Genomic DNA, 19,275 nt, shown 5'->3' on the forward strand with positions numbered 1-19,275 from the left:
GATGAATTAAAGCTGCTGCCGCGTCTAGAAGGCACATGTCTCTTCTCAGCGCGGCTGTGGATATGTCACCTCTCCGCAATCCTCAGCGCTGCCTTCCATTAAAATGACTGGGAGGCAGAAAGGACGTGGCTGCCGGGAGGCTTTTGGCTAAATTTTGGCATGGCTGTTCACTCCAACATTCCACTGTAAAATCTGTTGTGTGAAGGTCCTCTTTATGTTCATGCTTCAGTAGGATCAGATCTGGGGCCTACTTTGTCTCTTTGCATTGGCAACAACTATCTCTAAAGGTAGTCACAGGGTTTCCCTTGCTGAAACCTCTATTAAGATTTTCTGCTGTACTCATTTGGTCCCTTTGAAGGTAAAAAGCAGACATTTGTGAAGACTGTTGTTTTATATGTCGGTCTAAATCTATTCTCCACTGGCGTTAGATACATCACAATTAAGATGTGCACAGCCCTGAATAATTTGGTACATCTGTTCAGGTCCATGCACTAGAACTGAAATGTGCACCAGCAGGGGACTTGTTGTCAGGTATAATCTACACAAGTCTCCTGGCATATATTATAATAACTGTGCTGAGCTAGCGGAGCCCAGCCCTACACCACCCACTCCTCACTCACTCTGCCCATTGTTTGGAAAGTGGCAGACAGTACTCAAAACACCCCTAAAGTTGTAAAATTTTGCACAAGCAGGGCAGGCACCAAACGTGACCTTTTTAATGCAGGTTTTCTGGGTTGACACATTTCCCCATAGATCTCTCTACATTATCACCCTACTTTGTTTATGGGGCTGCCAGCCATATTTGGTGGACGTACCCGATAGTGTCTCAGTCTTGGTCCAAAGTATGTAGCTTAGTTGAGTCTATATTTAGGGACAAGCTTCCCTGTTCTTTGGTGCTACTGTTGAGAGACAAACCTTTAGGTTTTTGTAACCAGCAACATAAATTAGGTTTAAATATTTCTATGGCAGTTAGCATGCAAATAGCTGATATTTCAACAATTACCTTTTAACTGAATGGAGGATGGAATAAGTAGAATGATTGTCTATGGAAAAATATCGGCCATCAGATCTGACTCTATGAAGAAGTTCCTGTTGACCTGGCAGCCCTGGGTAGTCAAAATAACTTCCTTGGTCTAAATGACCTTGTTTGAATGTGAGTCATTTCTAGTATTCTCTTAGATTACTGGCAAAATCAGGAATGGATCATAAAATGTGTGACAGTCTAAAAGACAGATACGAGATCTCCTGGTTTTAGCTTCCAAAACTGCGTCAGGATCCGGACCATGTGGCAGTAGCCTAATCGGGGACCTCTTCCCCATGGCTAAATATTAGTCAGTTGGATGTATCATGGATGTGAAACTGTCTTTAGATTTTGTTTTTTTGTTGTATCTGTTCTCCATAGTTTTTTTTTGTTTTTCACTATGGGGAATACATTTAGTACTCTATAGTTATGCATTCCCCCTGCATAGGATCTTCCATGTAGCAGATTGTGCACTGCATTTCAGTTGTCTTCTATTGAAAATATCTTACCAAGGTATTATAAACTAAAATGCCTTACAAATGAATACAAAATCTTCAAGCTGTGAAAGGATTGGCAAGTTTTTCAAAGATATAACAAGTTTTACACTTATTCTGGATCAGAGTAGCACATATAAAGTATAAAAGCTAAATTCATTGACATTTGTGTCTCAAAAAGAGTCTTGAACAGCTTCTCTAGTTGTAATAAACAACATAAATACCCGCAGACAGCCATACTTATTCAAAGCATCTAATACGCTGTCTTTGCACCAAACACAAAATTAACCATTCAACCTTTTTTCGCTAAATGAAGCCCTGCTGTCATATATTAATCTGCAGTATGATGATGATTTTCCGAAAGAATGCCTAAACCAGGTGTAGCGTAAAATTCCCCATTAATTAGAGTTTCTTATTAATTAAAGCAGCCAAGTACAACTCAAGTAATTCTCAGCCCAGTGCCTTAGAGGGTATATTATATGCAAGGCCTGGTTTCTAGCTAGCAAAATGTCACCTCAACGTATTGAAATTACCTGTCTAATTGTATTAAATGTAGCATGTCTACAAACGTCTGCAGTGTGGTTGGCGGTTTCTTGTTTTGCTGAAAATCACTTGATGCGGCATTATCTAGAGGCAGCTGTTCACAGGTCCTTCACCTCTCCCCAGAGATGACTGGATGCTTACATAGTTGGACCCTGTCGTATAGAAGGATTGGTGAACATGACAGGTTGTTTGGAAGCCATCTGTTTAAAATGCCTTTTGCTTTGTGTGCAGTAATGAACTAGAGAGAAGCTGTCCTTATATTAATAGTCTGTTCTGATGTCCAAACAGGTGGACGTTGATGGGACTAAAATGAATGTGTCCAGCGAGTGGAATCTGTCTTCGCCCTTAATGTCTGTCAACATTGGTGACACTCAGAAGACCATTCAGGTAAGTGCTTTGATTCGGTTGAGACTACCAGCATAACCCACAGCCTACCTGAACTCTACGGTTAGTCTATACCTAGTAATGTTTTTCAACTTTTTACATTTTTTTGGACTGGAAGTGATTGCTAACCTGTGGCTGTCTATAGGAGCCCCCAGCAGTGACCATATAATGACTCTCCTGCAATACTTACACACAGCCATTTACAATTTCTGATTCACTAATCAATTGTGATTGTGGTATTGCTAACGTTTCACAATTGATTGTCCACTTGGGTGGAAGTGAGGATAGTACATATATATTTATATCTACCTAGTTTAATGGAACTCATGAGAATACATTAGTATTGCTCATTTATGTTCTTTAGATTATGAGATCATTCTACAAACCCTTATTTTAGGTAAGAGTAAGTAGTCTGGAATCTAAAGCAGAAGACAGATTTATGCAGCTGTATATCACTTGCAGAGGATTCCTTTCACCGATACCATTGTTGATGTTTTCACCCATGGCAAATGACACTGTACTTTTGTTGCACAGAAAATTATCACTTGCCAAAACCACACACGTTTTACCATGATTTGTCATGATTGTGTTCTGCACTTTTTGTTCACATAACATCTAGTGAAACTGAAGCTCTATAACAGAATTCACATTACAAAACCAGGACAAGTTGTGGTAAGGTGCATTCGGTTTTGATACATAACAAAAAGGATGCATGAAAACAAAACAAAAAAACTGTAGATAAGTTAGTCACTTTGTGGGGAAATTTATCTCATCTGCATGCCAGAATTCCGAGTTGCGCATTTCACAGTGTAATTTTGGTGCGGACTGCCATAGCAGCCGCGTCCTTTCTAGCGCCCAGTTATTTCAGTGGGAGGCAGAGGTGAAGATCGCGGAGCAACCAATTGAAATGTGTGGGAGGCAGAATGGAAGCGGCTATGGGCAGGTTTTCAGTGGAATTTCTTCACGACACCTGTGTGAATGGATCCGTAGGTTAACTGCACAAGGTGCAGATTTATATACAGAAAATCCGAAAGATATTTGCACCAAAAACTGAAAAAATGAACACATAAATCTGCATTAGTTATTGCATTTTTGGTGAGGTTTTTATGCGTTTTTTCCCTGCGAATTTAATGCAGATTTTCTGCAGATTTCTCCCTTCCTGAAAAGGGTGAAATCCACACAAGACAAATGCAACAATTAACATGCTGCAGATTTTAACATTTGTCTAATGTCATACACTTTGCTGGTACTGTATTACACTGCAGTTTTTCCACACGAAAATCCATGCAGAAAAAATGCCAGTCATTCACATTCTGTGCAGCCACCCTAAGAAAGTCTAATTTGCCCTAAAAAGTTGAACCATCTTTTAGAATACTGCATTCCAAAAAGTGACGTTTTGGGCTTGAAGACATTAATACTTGCAAATTTTCATTCAAATAACTTTTCCAGTATTTTCAGTTATGACCAGATATTTGTAACTTCTACAATATTTGTTGTGTATCTGTATTGTGTGCTATAAAGAGTGCAGAAAATGAAACACTTCACTGTTTATTTTGACCACACAATTGTCTATATATCTGAGAAGATTTCCTGGTGGCAGCTTGAATGAGAGACGACCAACAGTTGATCGGCTTGTTTGTATGATTTCCACCTGGACACAGCTGGTAGCCATCTCGACCAGGCCATTATTAACAGCCTATAGAAAGTAACTCAAATAATGATGTCCCTTTTTTGTGCTAGCAGACTCATTTATGTTTCAGCCTGATGAAGGTAGTCACCCATTTCAAACCCCCTCTGCTAAGAAGATCGTACTATGCACTAGCGCACAGTGAATAAGTCATTGATACCCAACTAGGTGGAACTAATTTTCTGTGGCAAGAGAGCGGAGTTAGGAGGAGCTGCACTCAAACCTCTGCTTATTTAGAAGAAATGACAAATTATATTAATTAGTTGTAAACTGGTGAGAGGTTACACTGATATAGGTGGGATGATTGCTGTTAGTCTAAATATATAGCTGTGTATCATACTTCCCCTTATTTGCCTATATTTAATCTGCTAATTGATATGTGTGGCGAGCCAAGTAGAAGTAAAACAAACTGCCTAGGTTTATGTATCCTCATATCCATTGTGCCTGTAATGATTTGAAGTTACTGAGCTGTTGTCCATTTTCATAGAATCTTTATTTTTACTGAACATTTGAAATTAATTTTTAAGAGTAAAGGGGCCAACAGGACTGCCGTATTGTACAGTTTTTTGTTTTGTTTTTCCCAACCATTTCGCCCCTGGTTTGGATGGAGGCAGGCTTCACTACAACATGTGTAGACCCCTTGTCTGTTCTGAACCGTATACCAGGAGTATTTGCTGCTGTATACCTTCACACGTAGTGAAAAAAATCCACCATAATATATGCAGGTGTGAATTTCTGTGCAGATTTCTGTGCAGCTCCCATCCCTTGTTGAAATGCATGGAGATAATCTGCTTTAGAAAATCAGCGACACATCATTATTTACACAGCAGAACGTTATTCAACAGCAGAACACTGGGCAGGGATTGAATTTGACACTTTCAACCCCATAGCATAACATGGCGTAACTCTGTATGTGGTGTATTTTCCGGAGTATTTTTCTGCCATGTATAAAGGCACAGTAAGGCTCCAAATATGCCTCCATAGCCCCAATAATACAAACTGGTATAATTCTTTATTAAAAATTTGAATACAAATATTGCAAACAAAAAAAAAAAAAACAGTATACACTGTAAAGAAGTGTGCAATCTACAGTGCTTTCCTACGCTATTAGAAAGAATATGTTTATGCACAGCTACCGAATGGAAGCCAAAACACTTGTAGTTGACTAGGGGCCTATGGTGACAAACAGCAAAAATTATCAACAACACACAGGTGCAGCTACACCAGGCAAGCAACACAGATAAAAATATTAGTGTTAATACAGTGTCCTTCTTAAAACGCGTTGTGTCCTCAGTCATGGTTGTTATGGAAAACAGCCTTCCAAATAAAGTCACACAGCTCTCCACACTCCTTATATTAGAGGAAATGGAATTAAATAAGACTGAAATAGTGAAAGTACTGCAGAACCTAAAAGCTTCCAAGGAGTGATGATTTTATTGTGCACACCAGGTTCCCACAATAAAAGGCATAAAAAGATCCCAGCAGTCCACACACCCAAGCTCAGCCCAAGGCCCTGTGCTGAACTTAGTACACCATCAGTCTATTTTTCCACTTTCTCTGATATTTGTATCTGTGGAGACAATAAAAATCTCCCGGTACATATGACCAATAAAATAAAAATAAAAAGGTATTTTAGTCAGGGCTACAGAAAATTTCAAATATATATATTTTTTTGATATTTTTCTTTTTCATTATAATAGTACCATGCCATTGAAAGTTAAATACCAAATATTGTCTTTCTTCGTCAGTCAGCACAGAGAGATATAAAACTCCTGTATAGATGGGTGATCAATGGTCAGTTTACTGCTGCTGTGAGGGGAGGATGTTATTTGCTAGTATAATAGTGTATTTTGTAGTATGATGACTCTAATCTTCTCTTGAAGATGCTCACAGAAGACCACTCCACATATCAGTGTAATGATGCTCTAATTGGGTCACTCCACCCCCTACCATCTCTGGCCGCAGTGAATGGTCTGCAAACGATAAGCGAGGCTGTCTGCCATGCTAAAAATCCAAACAAAGGAGGAAGAGCAAGGACAGATTAGTATCCTGAGTGTACCTCCACCCCTAATTGGCTGGTGTAGTCATTTAAAGTCGCGCTGTGATATTCTGATTCTGTAGTTCATCTATTATTGTATGTGTGAAGAAGAGGTGTTTGTGTACCCCGAAATTCATTGCATTGAAACAGAAAATGAAATAAAGATGCATTACTTCTTCTGATGTGTGTCCCCCTGGATTCTCCTTGTTGACAGCTTCTCTAACTACATCAATGGGGGGAAAGAAGTCTCGAAATGACACAATACAAAAATTACTTTATTCTATAAAACACATTTTTATGGTACAAAAATGTGGGGGTGGGAAAACTTAGTTTTTACCATGTTTGTACAAACCCACATAAAAAAGTTTATTCATTCCACTCTCCAATTTTTTTTTATAAAATACATTATATGAACCCCCAAATGATGCTATTGAAAAATAGAACCTATTCCACAAAAACAAGTCATTGACAAAAAATTGCTTGGTCATTCAAGGGGTTGTCTGCTTTTTTTTTTATATTGACGACCTCAAGATAGGTTTTAATATCAAATCGGCTGTTCAAGTGAATAGGATAGAGCTGTCCCATTGAAGTAAATGGGGACAACAGAGTTGTAATTACACCTGCTCACCGCTGCAGTTGTGACAGCGAGCAGGTGAATAGAAGAGAAAGCAGCTCTCATACGAGCCCTGTGTTCTCTTCAAACAGCTGATCAGCAGAGGTGCCGGGAGTCGGACGTCTGCTGATCTAATACTGATGACATATCCTGAGGATGTCATCCATACAAGCCTCCTCAGGGCTCCAGACTTAGAATGCGACTTAGAATTTACAAAAGTCTTGTCGCCATTTGCGACTAGACCCGCCTCTGCAGTTGAATACAGCAGCGGGGCATCGGAGATGATAGTTCTCTGCCCGCTGTCGATGTTCTTCTCAGCAGCCCAGTGGAGAAGGAGTCTCTCCCTCCCCCCTGCGCTGCTGCCGCCGCCGCCGATAAGGGAGAAGGTAGGAGGAGGGGAGGGGCTGTGGCCACTGTACCACCAATGAAGATAACTGACCTGTTAATACAAATACAGGACAGGAGGCGGGTGCCGGAATCAAATAGCCGTCACCCAACCTCTATGACAGGGAGCTGCGATCCGCTGCAGTTAACCCCTCAGGTGCGGTAATTTTATGACAGCATGCACCATGGAAGCCTATAAGAGGCATTCCGTATTGCATGCTGGCCATAGACTTCTATTATGACGGATTGCAATACGCAATGCCTCTTATAGGCTTCAATGGTGCATGAATTCATAGAATTCCGTTATGGTCCGTGGTAGCGGAATCCATAGCACGATTCTTCGATAAGCCGAACTTTGGACGTGGAACTCAAAACGTAAGTTCGCTCAACACTAATAACTATTAATGTGATAAAGTGGAATAGGCGGGATTGCTTAGAGATCAGGTAACGTTACCTCAAGTTTGGATATAAAATGCGAAATGCACGCAGCTTTTTTTGGTGCTTTATTTATTTATTTTTCGCCTGGTATTAAGAATCACAATACTTTTTTATGGTCACGAAAGCGAATCTAAATTTTGGTATCGAAACAACCCTACGCCGATCTGATCGGCGTAGCGTTGTCACGATGCCAACATTTTGATTCGGTTTCGATTTGGCGACTAAAAATTTTATTTGGCTCCTAAATTTTTCAGTTCAGGAGCCAATGGCTACTAGGTATTTTATTTTATTTTTATCTGCAGCACTGCTCCTGTACAACCTCTTTGTGGTTATCACATATTTAGTGAAATGTTATGATAAAGACTTATCGCATTGTGCTGTAGGTCTCCTTTTTTTTTTGCCTAAGGGAAGTCTGTCACCACAATCTTGTACTAATATCTGCAGTAATAGATGGGTAGAACTGCAGATAAGGACTGCACATCACAATTTTATATTCTTATTGCCCCCCATTTCCCCACTGTCAGCATTTAAAGCTGTACAGAAATACATTATCAGGACTGCCATGTGCATAGGAGTCCTCTCCATTATTTTAGCATAGCACAAAAGGCAGAAATATGTATTTCAGCACAGCTTTGAGAGCTGACATTGGGGTTACAGGGGACTCCTTATGTGCAGCACTACTCCTGTAGTACTGCAGATTATAGTCCAGTGTCATGGTGACAGATTCTCTTTAAGGCATGGCTTTTTTCAGTATGTTATTAGATCTACATTCTGGAAGAAACGCACAGACCATATTACAAAGGAAGAAAGATGGGGGGACCTTACTTCTGTTCACCCACCATCAAGTGGCCCCGATGTTCCCAGCCTCAGACTTTTCTGTCCAGCAGCGCTTGTCATATGGGACCTGTGTGTAGTTTGCCTCCATTTAAAGGGGGGTTAACTGCAATACCAGACTCAGCCCATGGTCACAAGTGCGATCATGGAATGTGAGAAAATGTAGACCCTTTTACTATATCTGGAGTTGAGTTGTTTCTCTTTTAGTGTTGATTTTTTGGGTGATGTCTGGAACCTGTATACTATTCTCTGTTTGTACATTGTTACTGTGGGCCTGAATGTAGTGGCGAGGATTTTTCAGAATAAATTGAAGTGTATGTATACAAGATATTCTGTGACTTTGTATAACCTTGCTTTCAAAAAGCACCAGACATTCACATTTTATTTATCTCGTCCATCTTTGTTCCTCGTTCTTTTATCTTGGCATCCTTCTGTCTCTCTCTCCTCCTCAATGTCACTGTCAGTTTAGGAGTTGAGTTTTTGGATTTGTGCACAGTTGAATGTGACATACTTCTGTGTCTTTTCAGAAACAGCTGCACTGTGTCTGTCTGTTGAATGTCTGTGCCCTTCTTTAGCGGCGGAGCAGAGAGCAAGCCTTTATATGCAGAATTAAAAGGTGTTCCAATTATCTGGTCTTGTTGTGTAGAGGAGACCACCTTGTTCTGTGAGGCCGTTGTTTTGCAGCAGACCTGCTTGTGTCTATCCATAGCAAATGCCCTCTACTTAGAATGGACTGCTGCTCCTCATTTCGTGTGTGCTAGTGTCCTGACTTTGTCAGCTGAAACACGAAGGGCAAACCTGGCCTATTATCTGTGCTTACTCTTCATGATTAGGTCACACATTCACTGAATGAAGTTTTCTGTTTGTCACCACATGCCCTCAGTTAAGAGAAAAGAAACTGAATAAATGACATCCTCAAATGACATTAGCAACCTCTCTTCGTTTTCAGCAAAATATAACACAATAGTCAAAAGTCCACTAATTAGGGTGGAGTGCTAATAAAATGATAAAAGGTCTCTTGTTTTCTTTTTCATCTTGCCACGTACTGACAGCTTATCATGCACTCAGTCCTTGTTTGTTTTGGCACTGTTCGTGTTCATTGTCGGGACTTTGTTCACCTTTGCAGTTTCCAAAAGCGCTTGGCTCTATTTATTGGAAGCTGTGGGAAAAGTCCATGCTCTCGTTTCCTTTTATAAAAGTAAATGATGGAATTTTTTCTTTACTAACTTGGATTTGCCACATTTTCCATCCCATTAATCAGTCATTAAATGATACCAGTTGTTGGTGCCATTTCCTTATAATTTGTGCCACTTTAGATTTTTGCCTTGATATGTCATATCTAGTTTCAAAAATAAGGAAAATCTAAATTCTCTCCATATGGACTGAATGCGACTTTCATCATTTGTTTGTGTTGTACATAAACCAGCAACCATCACGGTATATATGTGAGCCCCACTAGGAACAGCAAGTGATGATAAAAGGTAAATTAGTGCTGCAGAATATGTCAGCACTATATAAGTCATTACAGTAAAAATATCTAACTATTAGTGTTGAGCGAACTTGTGTTTTAAGTTCGGCGTCCAAGGTTCTGGTTCGGGTTATCTTAGAATCCCGTCATGGATTCCACTACCACAGACCATAACTGAATTTTATGACAGCATGCACCATAGAAGCCTATAAGAGGCATTCCGTATTGCATGCTGGCCATAGACTTCTATTATGACGGAGTGCAATACGCAATGCCTCTTATAGGCTTCAATGGTGCATGAATTCATAGAATTCCGTTATGGTCCGTGGTAGCGGAATCCATAGCACGATTCTTCGATAAGCCGAACTTTGGACGTGGAACTCAAAACGTAAGTTCGCTCAACACTAATAACTATTAATGTGATAAAGTGGAATAGGCGGGATTGCCTAGAGATCAGGTAACGTTACCTCAAGTTTGGATATAACTTGGCTAAAATCTAATGGCGGGTTTACTCGGCCCGATAATAGGGAAGATTATCAGGGATGAATGCTCCTGTGAACGCTTCTTGCCGACAATCTGTCTATAGGTGCAGCAAATGTAGCCGAGACTGATAAGACAGTGTTATTTCATGACAAAAGCCATTGCAGTCCATTGAAAAAGTCAATTAACATTTTCTTGCCATTGTTTACTTAACTCATTAACCATCAAGTTTAGCTCGGCTACATATGTAACCCGCTCATTCATCGGTTGAAACAGTCATTTGTGCAGGCAAGTAAATTATCGAAAGAATGCAGCTGTATGAGGAAGAGCGATGGCAGTAGCCATCCCTCATCCTCATACTGTGGAGGTGATTGCCACATGTAAATGCAGCTCTAAGGGCTCATGTACACGACCGTATGGCTTTTTCAGTATTTTGCGGTCCGTTTTTACGGATACGTTGTTCTGTTTTTTGTTTCTGTTGTGTTTCCTTTCTGTTTTTCCGTATGCCATATACAGTATACAGTAATTACATAGAGAAAATTGGGCTGGACATAACATTTTTAATAGATGGTTCCGCAAAAACGGAACGGATACGGAAGACATACGAATGCATTTCCGTATGTGTTCCTTTTTTTTTGCGGACCCATTGACTTTAATGGTACCAAGCACCGTGATTTGCGGACAAGAATAGGACATGTTCTGTCTTTTCACGGTACGGAAATACTGAAACTGAATGCACACTGAGACACTTCAGTATTTTTTGCTGAACCATTGAAATTAATGGTTCAGTATATGTACCGCAAACTGAACTAAAAAAACAGCCAGTATACTGAACGCAAAATAGTGTCATGTGCATGAGCCCTTAACCTCCACCGAACGAACAGCCAACTGTGAGGAAGAAACGCTTCCTGCTCGATAATCAGCAGCTCCTTGTCCCATGTAAACCCGCCATACGTTTACTACTATACTGTCATCACTCCTATTACAGCTGAGTGCTGTGCCCATTTGTTTCTGTTCAGCTCTGCTATGTTCTCCGAGCAATTGGTTTATGGATCCATAGAAAGTCGATTTCTCACTTGTCGCTTTGACATATCAGATGTTTGTTAAAAACAGGGATGCCCAACCTGCGGCCATCCAGCTGTTGCAAAACTACTGCTGTCTTTCATTTAGAACTGGCACTGGATGCCCCGAAGTTAAAGAGAGGGCTGCTTACCGCTTTGTCCCCCTATGTTTATTTTTTTTTATTGTTTGTTTATTTATTATTTATAAAATTGGGAAAGGGGGATGATTTGAATTGTTAATATTTTTGTGGGGGCTTTTTTAACTTTTATTTTCTATTTTCTACTTTTTTTAATTACCTTTTTTTTAATTGTAATTTTAGTCCTCTTAGGATTTGTATGTGTGATATCCTGATCGCTTGTCCCAATAGACTGCAGTAGAAGACTATTGCACTCTGTGGGACTCTGACAGGCCACCTGGAAGGCCGTGCTTCAGGCACAGCTTTTCAAGCAGCTCGCTATGACATTGCTTACCACATATGGCGTAAGCTCAGTGTGTGTGGCATTCTTTATGTAGCGAAAGGCACATACTAATGTATTGTGATTGTCCATATTGCTTCCTTTGCTGGCTTAGTTCATATTTTCATTGCATTATGCGCTGCTCATTTCCATTGTTATGACTGCAATCCAGCAGCAGTGGCCGTGCATGATAAATGCAATTTGCTGAAGACAACCCCTTTAAGCCATGGTTCATGTAAGAGTTAAGATGCGATGAGAAACAAGTTACTTGTTCTTGAGGGTTTTGAAATCTTTCTAGTTGTAGTCTTCTGCTAATTCATAATCCCAGGATAAAGTATTTTGCGTGGTATGGGAGACCTGGTTTGGGAAAACAAAATTCCTTTTAGAGCTGTTTCAAACGAACGAGTCCATTGCAGGAATTACGCTCCGTTTGTGAATGTGATCCTCCATTCTGCTCTGTTTGACCTTACTGATACAGGATCATACTGGCAGCTTTATGTCACTATGAGTCTGTATCAGTAGGGTCAAGCAGAAGCGCACAGCATTCTAAATCATGAGAATGCTGTGCGCTCCTGCAAGTCCAGAACGGAGAATCACACTCATACACGGAGCGTAATTCTCGCAATATTTATTCATGTATACAGTATATATAATGAAAACATTTTAATGCTGTTCTTGTATTATGTATGAGTCTACATCAGGCGTCTCGAAAATCAGCCTAATATATGGGCCGCACACAGAAAAAATTTACAGTTGATGGGCTGCGTACATTTCAAATATGATAAATACATGTGTGTCATACTCACAGCCCCTGAAATTCACCTCAACCAGCCATGACAGACCCCCACCAATCTGATATTGATTGCCTATCCTGAGGATAGACCATAAATATATAAATTCCGGAAAACCCCTTTAATGGACTCCAAACCAGAGAGACCCTAAAATTAATTCAAAACCCAGATCAGCCCCCAAATTACACTCCAGATCAGCCCCCCCAATTTATACAGACAGCAGATCAGACCCCAAATTTATACAGACCCCAGATTACACCCCAGTTTTGCCCCCAAATCCATACAGACCCCATATCAGACTCCAGATTTATACAACCCCAAATTTATACAGATCCCAAAACGGACTGCTGCCGCTCCTATAGCCTCCAACCAACCCCTCCGTCCCCTAAATGCAGACCTCAGGGCAGGCAAAAAATAATAATAATACCCTCTTCCACGGGATGCTACCACTCTGACTCCAAGGCTTAATGTGGATAATTTTCGTCTACACAGCGAATGAGGCCATTTTTTTTAAAGGAATCTCCTAGTTAATAACAGTACAAAATAGATTTGGTTACAACCATGTGGAACTGTAGTAGACTGCAGAATACTAAATGTACCAAGATAAGGGTTTGTGGCCACAGTCAGTGAGAGAAAATGCCTGTTCTGATTGAAACCTTCCCCATCTGTCAGGCATCTATCAGATCTTCCTCTCTAGTGATAATCATTAATACTCAAGCGTGTAAGACTATGCTAACATGTTTTTATTCTACGTTTAACATGTATACATGGTTATATTCGTTAAACGGCTGCTTCAGACAGATGTCATACAGTGGCATCCACTGTAAATGCTAGAAATATGGACTGGCGTTTATTTGTTGTTGTTTTTCTTCAAATAAAGGAGAGAACTACAACTCCCAGCATGTCCAGATGGTTTTGGGGCATCAGTGGACATAGATTGAGCGGTATAAGAGGAGAAAACTACAAATTCCAGCATGTTTAGACTATTGTTATGGGGCATCAGTGGTCATTACATGGAGAGGGATATGAGTACAGAACTAGAAGCTCCACCCACACGGTGACATCACTCAAGTTATTTACCACTTCTCTGCACTGCTGAGCTCTGTCTCATTGTTTAAATAGGTTGATATGAAATTAGCTGTTTTCTATATTTGGGGGGGGGGGTTTAAACTTTTTTTTTTTTTTTTGTCATATTCACCCTAAGGCCCCATGCACACGGCCGTTGTTCACGGCCGTGTGCGGGCCGTGGAACCGCGGCCTGGATCCCTTCCTGTGAGCTGGAGCGCACGGCGTCACTGGTTGCTATGACGCCGTGCGCTCCCTGCTGCCGCCGCAATGCAGTACTACACTGGTATGATCTATACCAGTGTATTACTGTACTGTGCCGGCAGCAGGGGGCGCACGGCGTCATAGCAACCAGTGACGCCGTGCGCTCCAGCTCACAGGAGGGGATCCAGGCCGCGGTTCCACGGCCCGCACACGGCCGTGAACAACGGCCGTGTGCATGGGGCCTAATAGAGTATTGATCATTGGTGGCAGGTGCCCCCTTCCCCCACCACATCATTGGTGGCAGCAGCAGTTCCGATCGGAGTCCCAACAGTGTAATGCTGGGGCTCTGATCGGTTACCATGGCAGCAGGACGCTACTGAAGTCCTAGCTACCATGGTATGTCAGTGAGCAGCATTATACTTACGTGCGCGGTGGCCGCCAGGTGCTCCTTCTGTTTGTGCAGCGCATTGCTAATGCTTATAGCTCACTTGCGCCGTGGCCGCCGGGCGCTCCTTCTTCTTGCGCGGCGCCTGTCTTTCATTTAGAACTGGCACTGGATGCACCGAAGTTATGGAGAGGGCTGCTTACACCTTTGTCCCCCTATGTTTATTTTTTTTTATTTGTTTATTTTTTATTTATAAAATTAGGAAAGGGGGATGATTTTAATTTTTAATATTTTTATTTTTTTATTCAACTTTTTTTATTACCTTTTTTCTTGTAATTTTAGTCCTCTTAGGATTTGTACGTGTGATTTCCTGATCGATTGTCACTCAAATATATACAAGAAGAAGAAATTTGCTGGAGTGGAATGAGCAGATGAAAAGGCTGGAAGGCAGATGATAGATCTCAGGGGAGTGGGAGAGGAAGTAGCTGTGGGGACCAAAGATAGGGACTCCTATAGCAGTGCAGGCTGATTGATCTGACAACATTTCAGTGTAGTTGAGCCCCACCCCTCTCCTGAACTTCCTGTTCAGTGTATGTGTTATGTAGGTCAGGCTCATTCACCCAGCCGTTCTGTAGCCAAAGATGGGGGAAAACTAGGGGAAATACAAAGTGCTTTGTCTGCAAGATCTCACCTAAACTGCTTATGACAGCAGTTTGGGGAGCACCTTGTAGATATAGCTGTATGTGCACTATAGATTAAATGTATTTGTGTTATTTTTGTTTTCTCAGGGTTTAGTTCACCTTTAGTTAATGACTGGAATGTGTTTTAAATTAATCAAAAAGGCACAGGCAGAGATTTTCATTTCAGCGCCAAGGTACCGTCCATGCTGCTTCTGGTCACCTTTGTACCAGAAGTGCGATGTCAAGTGCACCACTAAAAGAATTCACTGGCTTCAGTGGTAACATATCACTGAGTGGAAAATGACTGCAGATGCTCAGTGGTTATGTTCTGTATGGTTATGCATCTCGACTGAGGCCAGTGAATGGCTGCAGCAGTGCACGTGACCACAGACTATGTTTTATTATCAGAACTTTTATATGCTGCTAAGTTAATGCTTCACCTGTTTTTTTTTCTTCCTTTCAGTGCCTTAGTCGTGACGCAGCTGGGAATATTAGCATTCAGTTCTTGGGCACAGTGGTGAGTACAATTTTGCCATGCTTGACTGTATAGCAAATAGACATGAGTGCCTAGTTATTATTCCCCATAGACAATAATAACGATACAACAGCTAGATGATGAAGAAGAACTGTTGAAGGCACAGAAGAACAGGTCACTGTTTTCTATGGAAGCCGGAAGTCAATCTAAACTCCAGAATATACACTATTGACTCTATTCAATGATATATAATAGCATACATATTTGTATCTTCTAGCGTATCTTTAGGCATTTTTTAAAAAAAATTGCCCTTATCATTTTTTTATTGAAGGAATAATCCGTTTTTGCCGATAGTAAGTTACATTTTAAGTCCCTATTACCGTACTTTATTTCATCCCATGTTGTTACATTGACTGGTACATTTTCTGTACATTCCATTTACTAGTGAAGGGACTTTTTGTTTGATGGAATGAAACTAGGAAATGTTCTTTTTTGACATGGAAGAATGGTGAGCTGCTGTACAGTGGTTAATGTGCCCTTTCAGCACTTTCTCATGGTGACTCAATTAGCAAAGCCAAAACAATATAGGTGCTGACTTCCTCCCATTCACATCTATATTCCACATAAGACAGCAGCGCCGGCCTGAACATAGCAGCTGACAGGAAATGAACTGTGTAACATATTACATCTTGTCTGCCAACCATTACACGGTCTCTGATCAGTAATATACCCTAGTATCATAATATATGCATCCCTTTTGTCTGTAGTACTGTATTATTTGGAATTACTATTGTTTTAGCGTTATAATATCTAGCATGCCCTTGTTTCTGCTACTGTAGTATATAGCATAGTTTTGTTTATAGTTCCAAATTATATGAACCAAGAAACAGGCCCCTATTTGAAATATGTGGTCAAGTCGTACCAAACCACATCACCAAACAGAAAAAGGCGCTAGACCAAAACTTCCATATTAAAACTATCACCTTTATTAAAAATTCATGTTAAATTCATGTTAAAATATAATAAAGCCACATTGAACAAAGAGGGTGAGCCCACATGCAGAGTACAAACGTATAGCATAGAATCCAGTCAGAAAGATAGTACAAACGAGTGCCACGTGTGTCTCGCTGAAATAAAAAATTCAAGACCCCTGTATCACCAGTACCTCAGAAAGGCTCATCCACCTCACCAACGGCTTGTCTTTTACCTGTATCCAATGGGGCTTTATTATATTTTAACATGAATTTTCAGTAAAGATGGTAGTTTTATTACAGAAGCTTGGGTCTAGTACCTTTTTTCTGTTTGGTGATGCCATATTTTACGACCCACTCTTGTTTTACCACTATTATATATGGTATATTTACACTGATCAGCCCGGTATTATGGAGGTTCCCCTTTGTGCCACAAAAACAGTTGTGACACATTGAGACCTAAATGAGATCTGTGGAATTTGGTGGCTAAATCAACACCCTGAATTCTTTATTATATTCCTCAAACCATTCCTGAACAGTTTTTGCAGTGTGTCAGGGCACATTATCCTGCTGAAAGAGACCACTGCCAGTAGGGTACATTGTTGATATGAAATGTGTACTTGGTCTGTTTAGGTAAATGGTTCATGTTAAAGTAGTACCCACATAAATGCCAGTAGAACATTGCCAAGAGCATCACACTGACTATGCTGGTTTACAGTCTACCCATAGTGCATGTGTTCCGCAGGGAAGAGAAGGACACACACACTCTTGACTATCCACATGATGTAAATTAAAACATGATTCTTCAGACCAGGCCACGTTCTTCAGTTACTCCAAGTTTTCATGCTCATGTGCTTATTGTAGGTGCTTTTGGTAGAGGGCAGCACATATTAAACTTTTCAGCAGTTTGGACTTGTATTTGCTCCCAAAACGCAATAGTAAGCTCTGCATATTAGAAACACCCCACAAGATATACCAGTTTGTAGATATTCTGAAATAGAACTGTTGACTTGCTGCCCAGTATATCCCACGCCTTGAGAGGTGCCATTGTAACAGGATTATCAATGTTCTCTTCACTTGTCAGTAGCCTATTTCTCCACAGGGGGCGTTTAACCACACCCACCCATGACTGCCAGTGGCTGCTACCTGAGTGAACTTTCAAAGCCTTCAATTCCTTCCAGCTCTTTGATATCTGTGCCAGGCACCTTACCTCTGTTCTCACTGGCAGAATCTGAGATAACTCTTGTCCTGGCAGTTTAATTCCTCAGATGCTGCAGGCAATAGCTACTGCAGCATCTAAGCGGTCAGACAAAGGGTGAGAGTTCCCCTTGTCCTCCCATCAGCACAATGCAAACACAATCACGCAGTACCGAGTACAAGGGGCCTTCTAAAAGGCTCCAGGCCTGCCTTGTCCCTGCTACTAATACATTTGAATAAAAATAAGCTACGCCATACTCTTATTTCCATTACAGTAATAAATACAATACTCTACCTGCTGTCCACCATATTATATGGCACACTTGTTTCTAGTGCCATAAAATATAGCATACTTTTCCAATACTATAAAATATGCCTTTTTCTAGTACTATAATAAATGGCATGCTCTTATTCCTAGTTTTGTAATATAGTATATAGCTTACTATTTGTCTAGTAATGTCATATATAACATACTCTTGTTCTTTTACTGAACTGCCCTGATCAGCAATCAGTGATTGTGTTGTCACAGGACACAATTAGGTTTTTTTCCAGCATGTTGTCTGTTGCCATTTAATGGGGTGACTAATATTAACATGTCTGACAAAAATATAACTCTAGGCATTCTTTAATTTGACCCCTCTGTGTCTGCTCAATTAAATGTCAATGCAAGCATTTAAGATTTAACAGAAATTAATGATAACCATCCAAAACAATTTTAAACACAATCAGTTTAACAAGGGAGGATGAATTTAATATGATAATTTAGCTGGCTGAATTGTATCAGCTTAGCGGGGATGTATGCAAATACATGACCCTTGCATAGTTTTTTAATGGAAGCTGTGCTGATAGATTTATCAGTTCTATTAAAGAACTTTGGGGAACTTTGGAATTTCAGCAATTGTTCCCTCGGAGGCTGAAAAACAAACCTGATCTCATACTGGGACCATTCTGGTCTGCATATATCCATAATTTGCCTTTGCAACTAATATGACAGCAAGAGGCAAATAACACTTTCTAATAATATCAAATGGAGTTGAAGAGGACAGCATTTTAATGTAGTAAAACGACCTCCCTGTGGGGTTGTTATTGCTAATATTGAACAGCAGTTACACAGTTGCAATAGTAGTCTCATAATTGATTTGTTTAATTAGCAAGAGATCGAGCCGGTGCGGTATCGTGTCGTCTTCTATCAGTGGTCTGCTGCATAGCAATGAATCTTTTTATTTGCCTTATTTCTCATTGGTAGTTGTGCTTGAATCCATCACTTTTCCTTGTTGTAAACTTTATTTTAAGAAGACAAATAATTTGCAGCCAGACCTAACACACTCAGATTCATTTGTGAGCACTTCTTATTTCTAGGGCTGTTTAAATGATGGCTATTCCCATGGTAGGTGCTTTGTTGTAAGCTATAAAGCTGAAGGTGCATGCTACATTTTTCATGATAATTTAGCCACTGGGGGCAATGTTCCATTGAGGGGTATGTCTCTTTAACTTTACAAGCTATTACACAGAAATTCACCAACAAAAGTTTCCCTGAGCAGGGTACGTTATGCCTAAGGGCCTGGATACATGAGTGTTTTGTCTTTTTCTTTAGTGCCTTGTTTTT

General features: G+C 40.4%; 1 protein-coding gene across 1 annotated transcript in view; it reads left to right on the plus strand.

Moving 5' to 3' along the window:
* Positions 1-19,275, plus strand: part of PCCA (propionyl-CoA carboxylase subunit alpha) — a 476,636-nt gene that overhangs the window by 375,993 nt on the left and 81,368 nt on the right. The window contains exons 20-21 of the mRNA XM_044286403.1: positions 2,347-2,445; positions 15,490-15,543. Of these exons, the coding sequence (XP_044142338.1) occupies positions 2,347-2,445; positions 15,490-15,543 (153 nt within the window). The remainder of the gene's footprint in view (positions 1-2,346; positions 2,446-15,489; positions 15,544-19,275) is intronic.

This window comes from Bufo gargarizans, chromosome 3, assembly GCF_014858855.1.
Source record: "Bufo gargarizans isolate SCDJY-AF-19 chromosome 3, ASM1485885v1, whole genome shotgun sequence".
NCBI classification, from domain to species: Eukaryota; Metazoa; Chordata; class Amphibia; order Anura; family Bufonidae; genus Bufo; species Bufo gargarizans.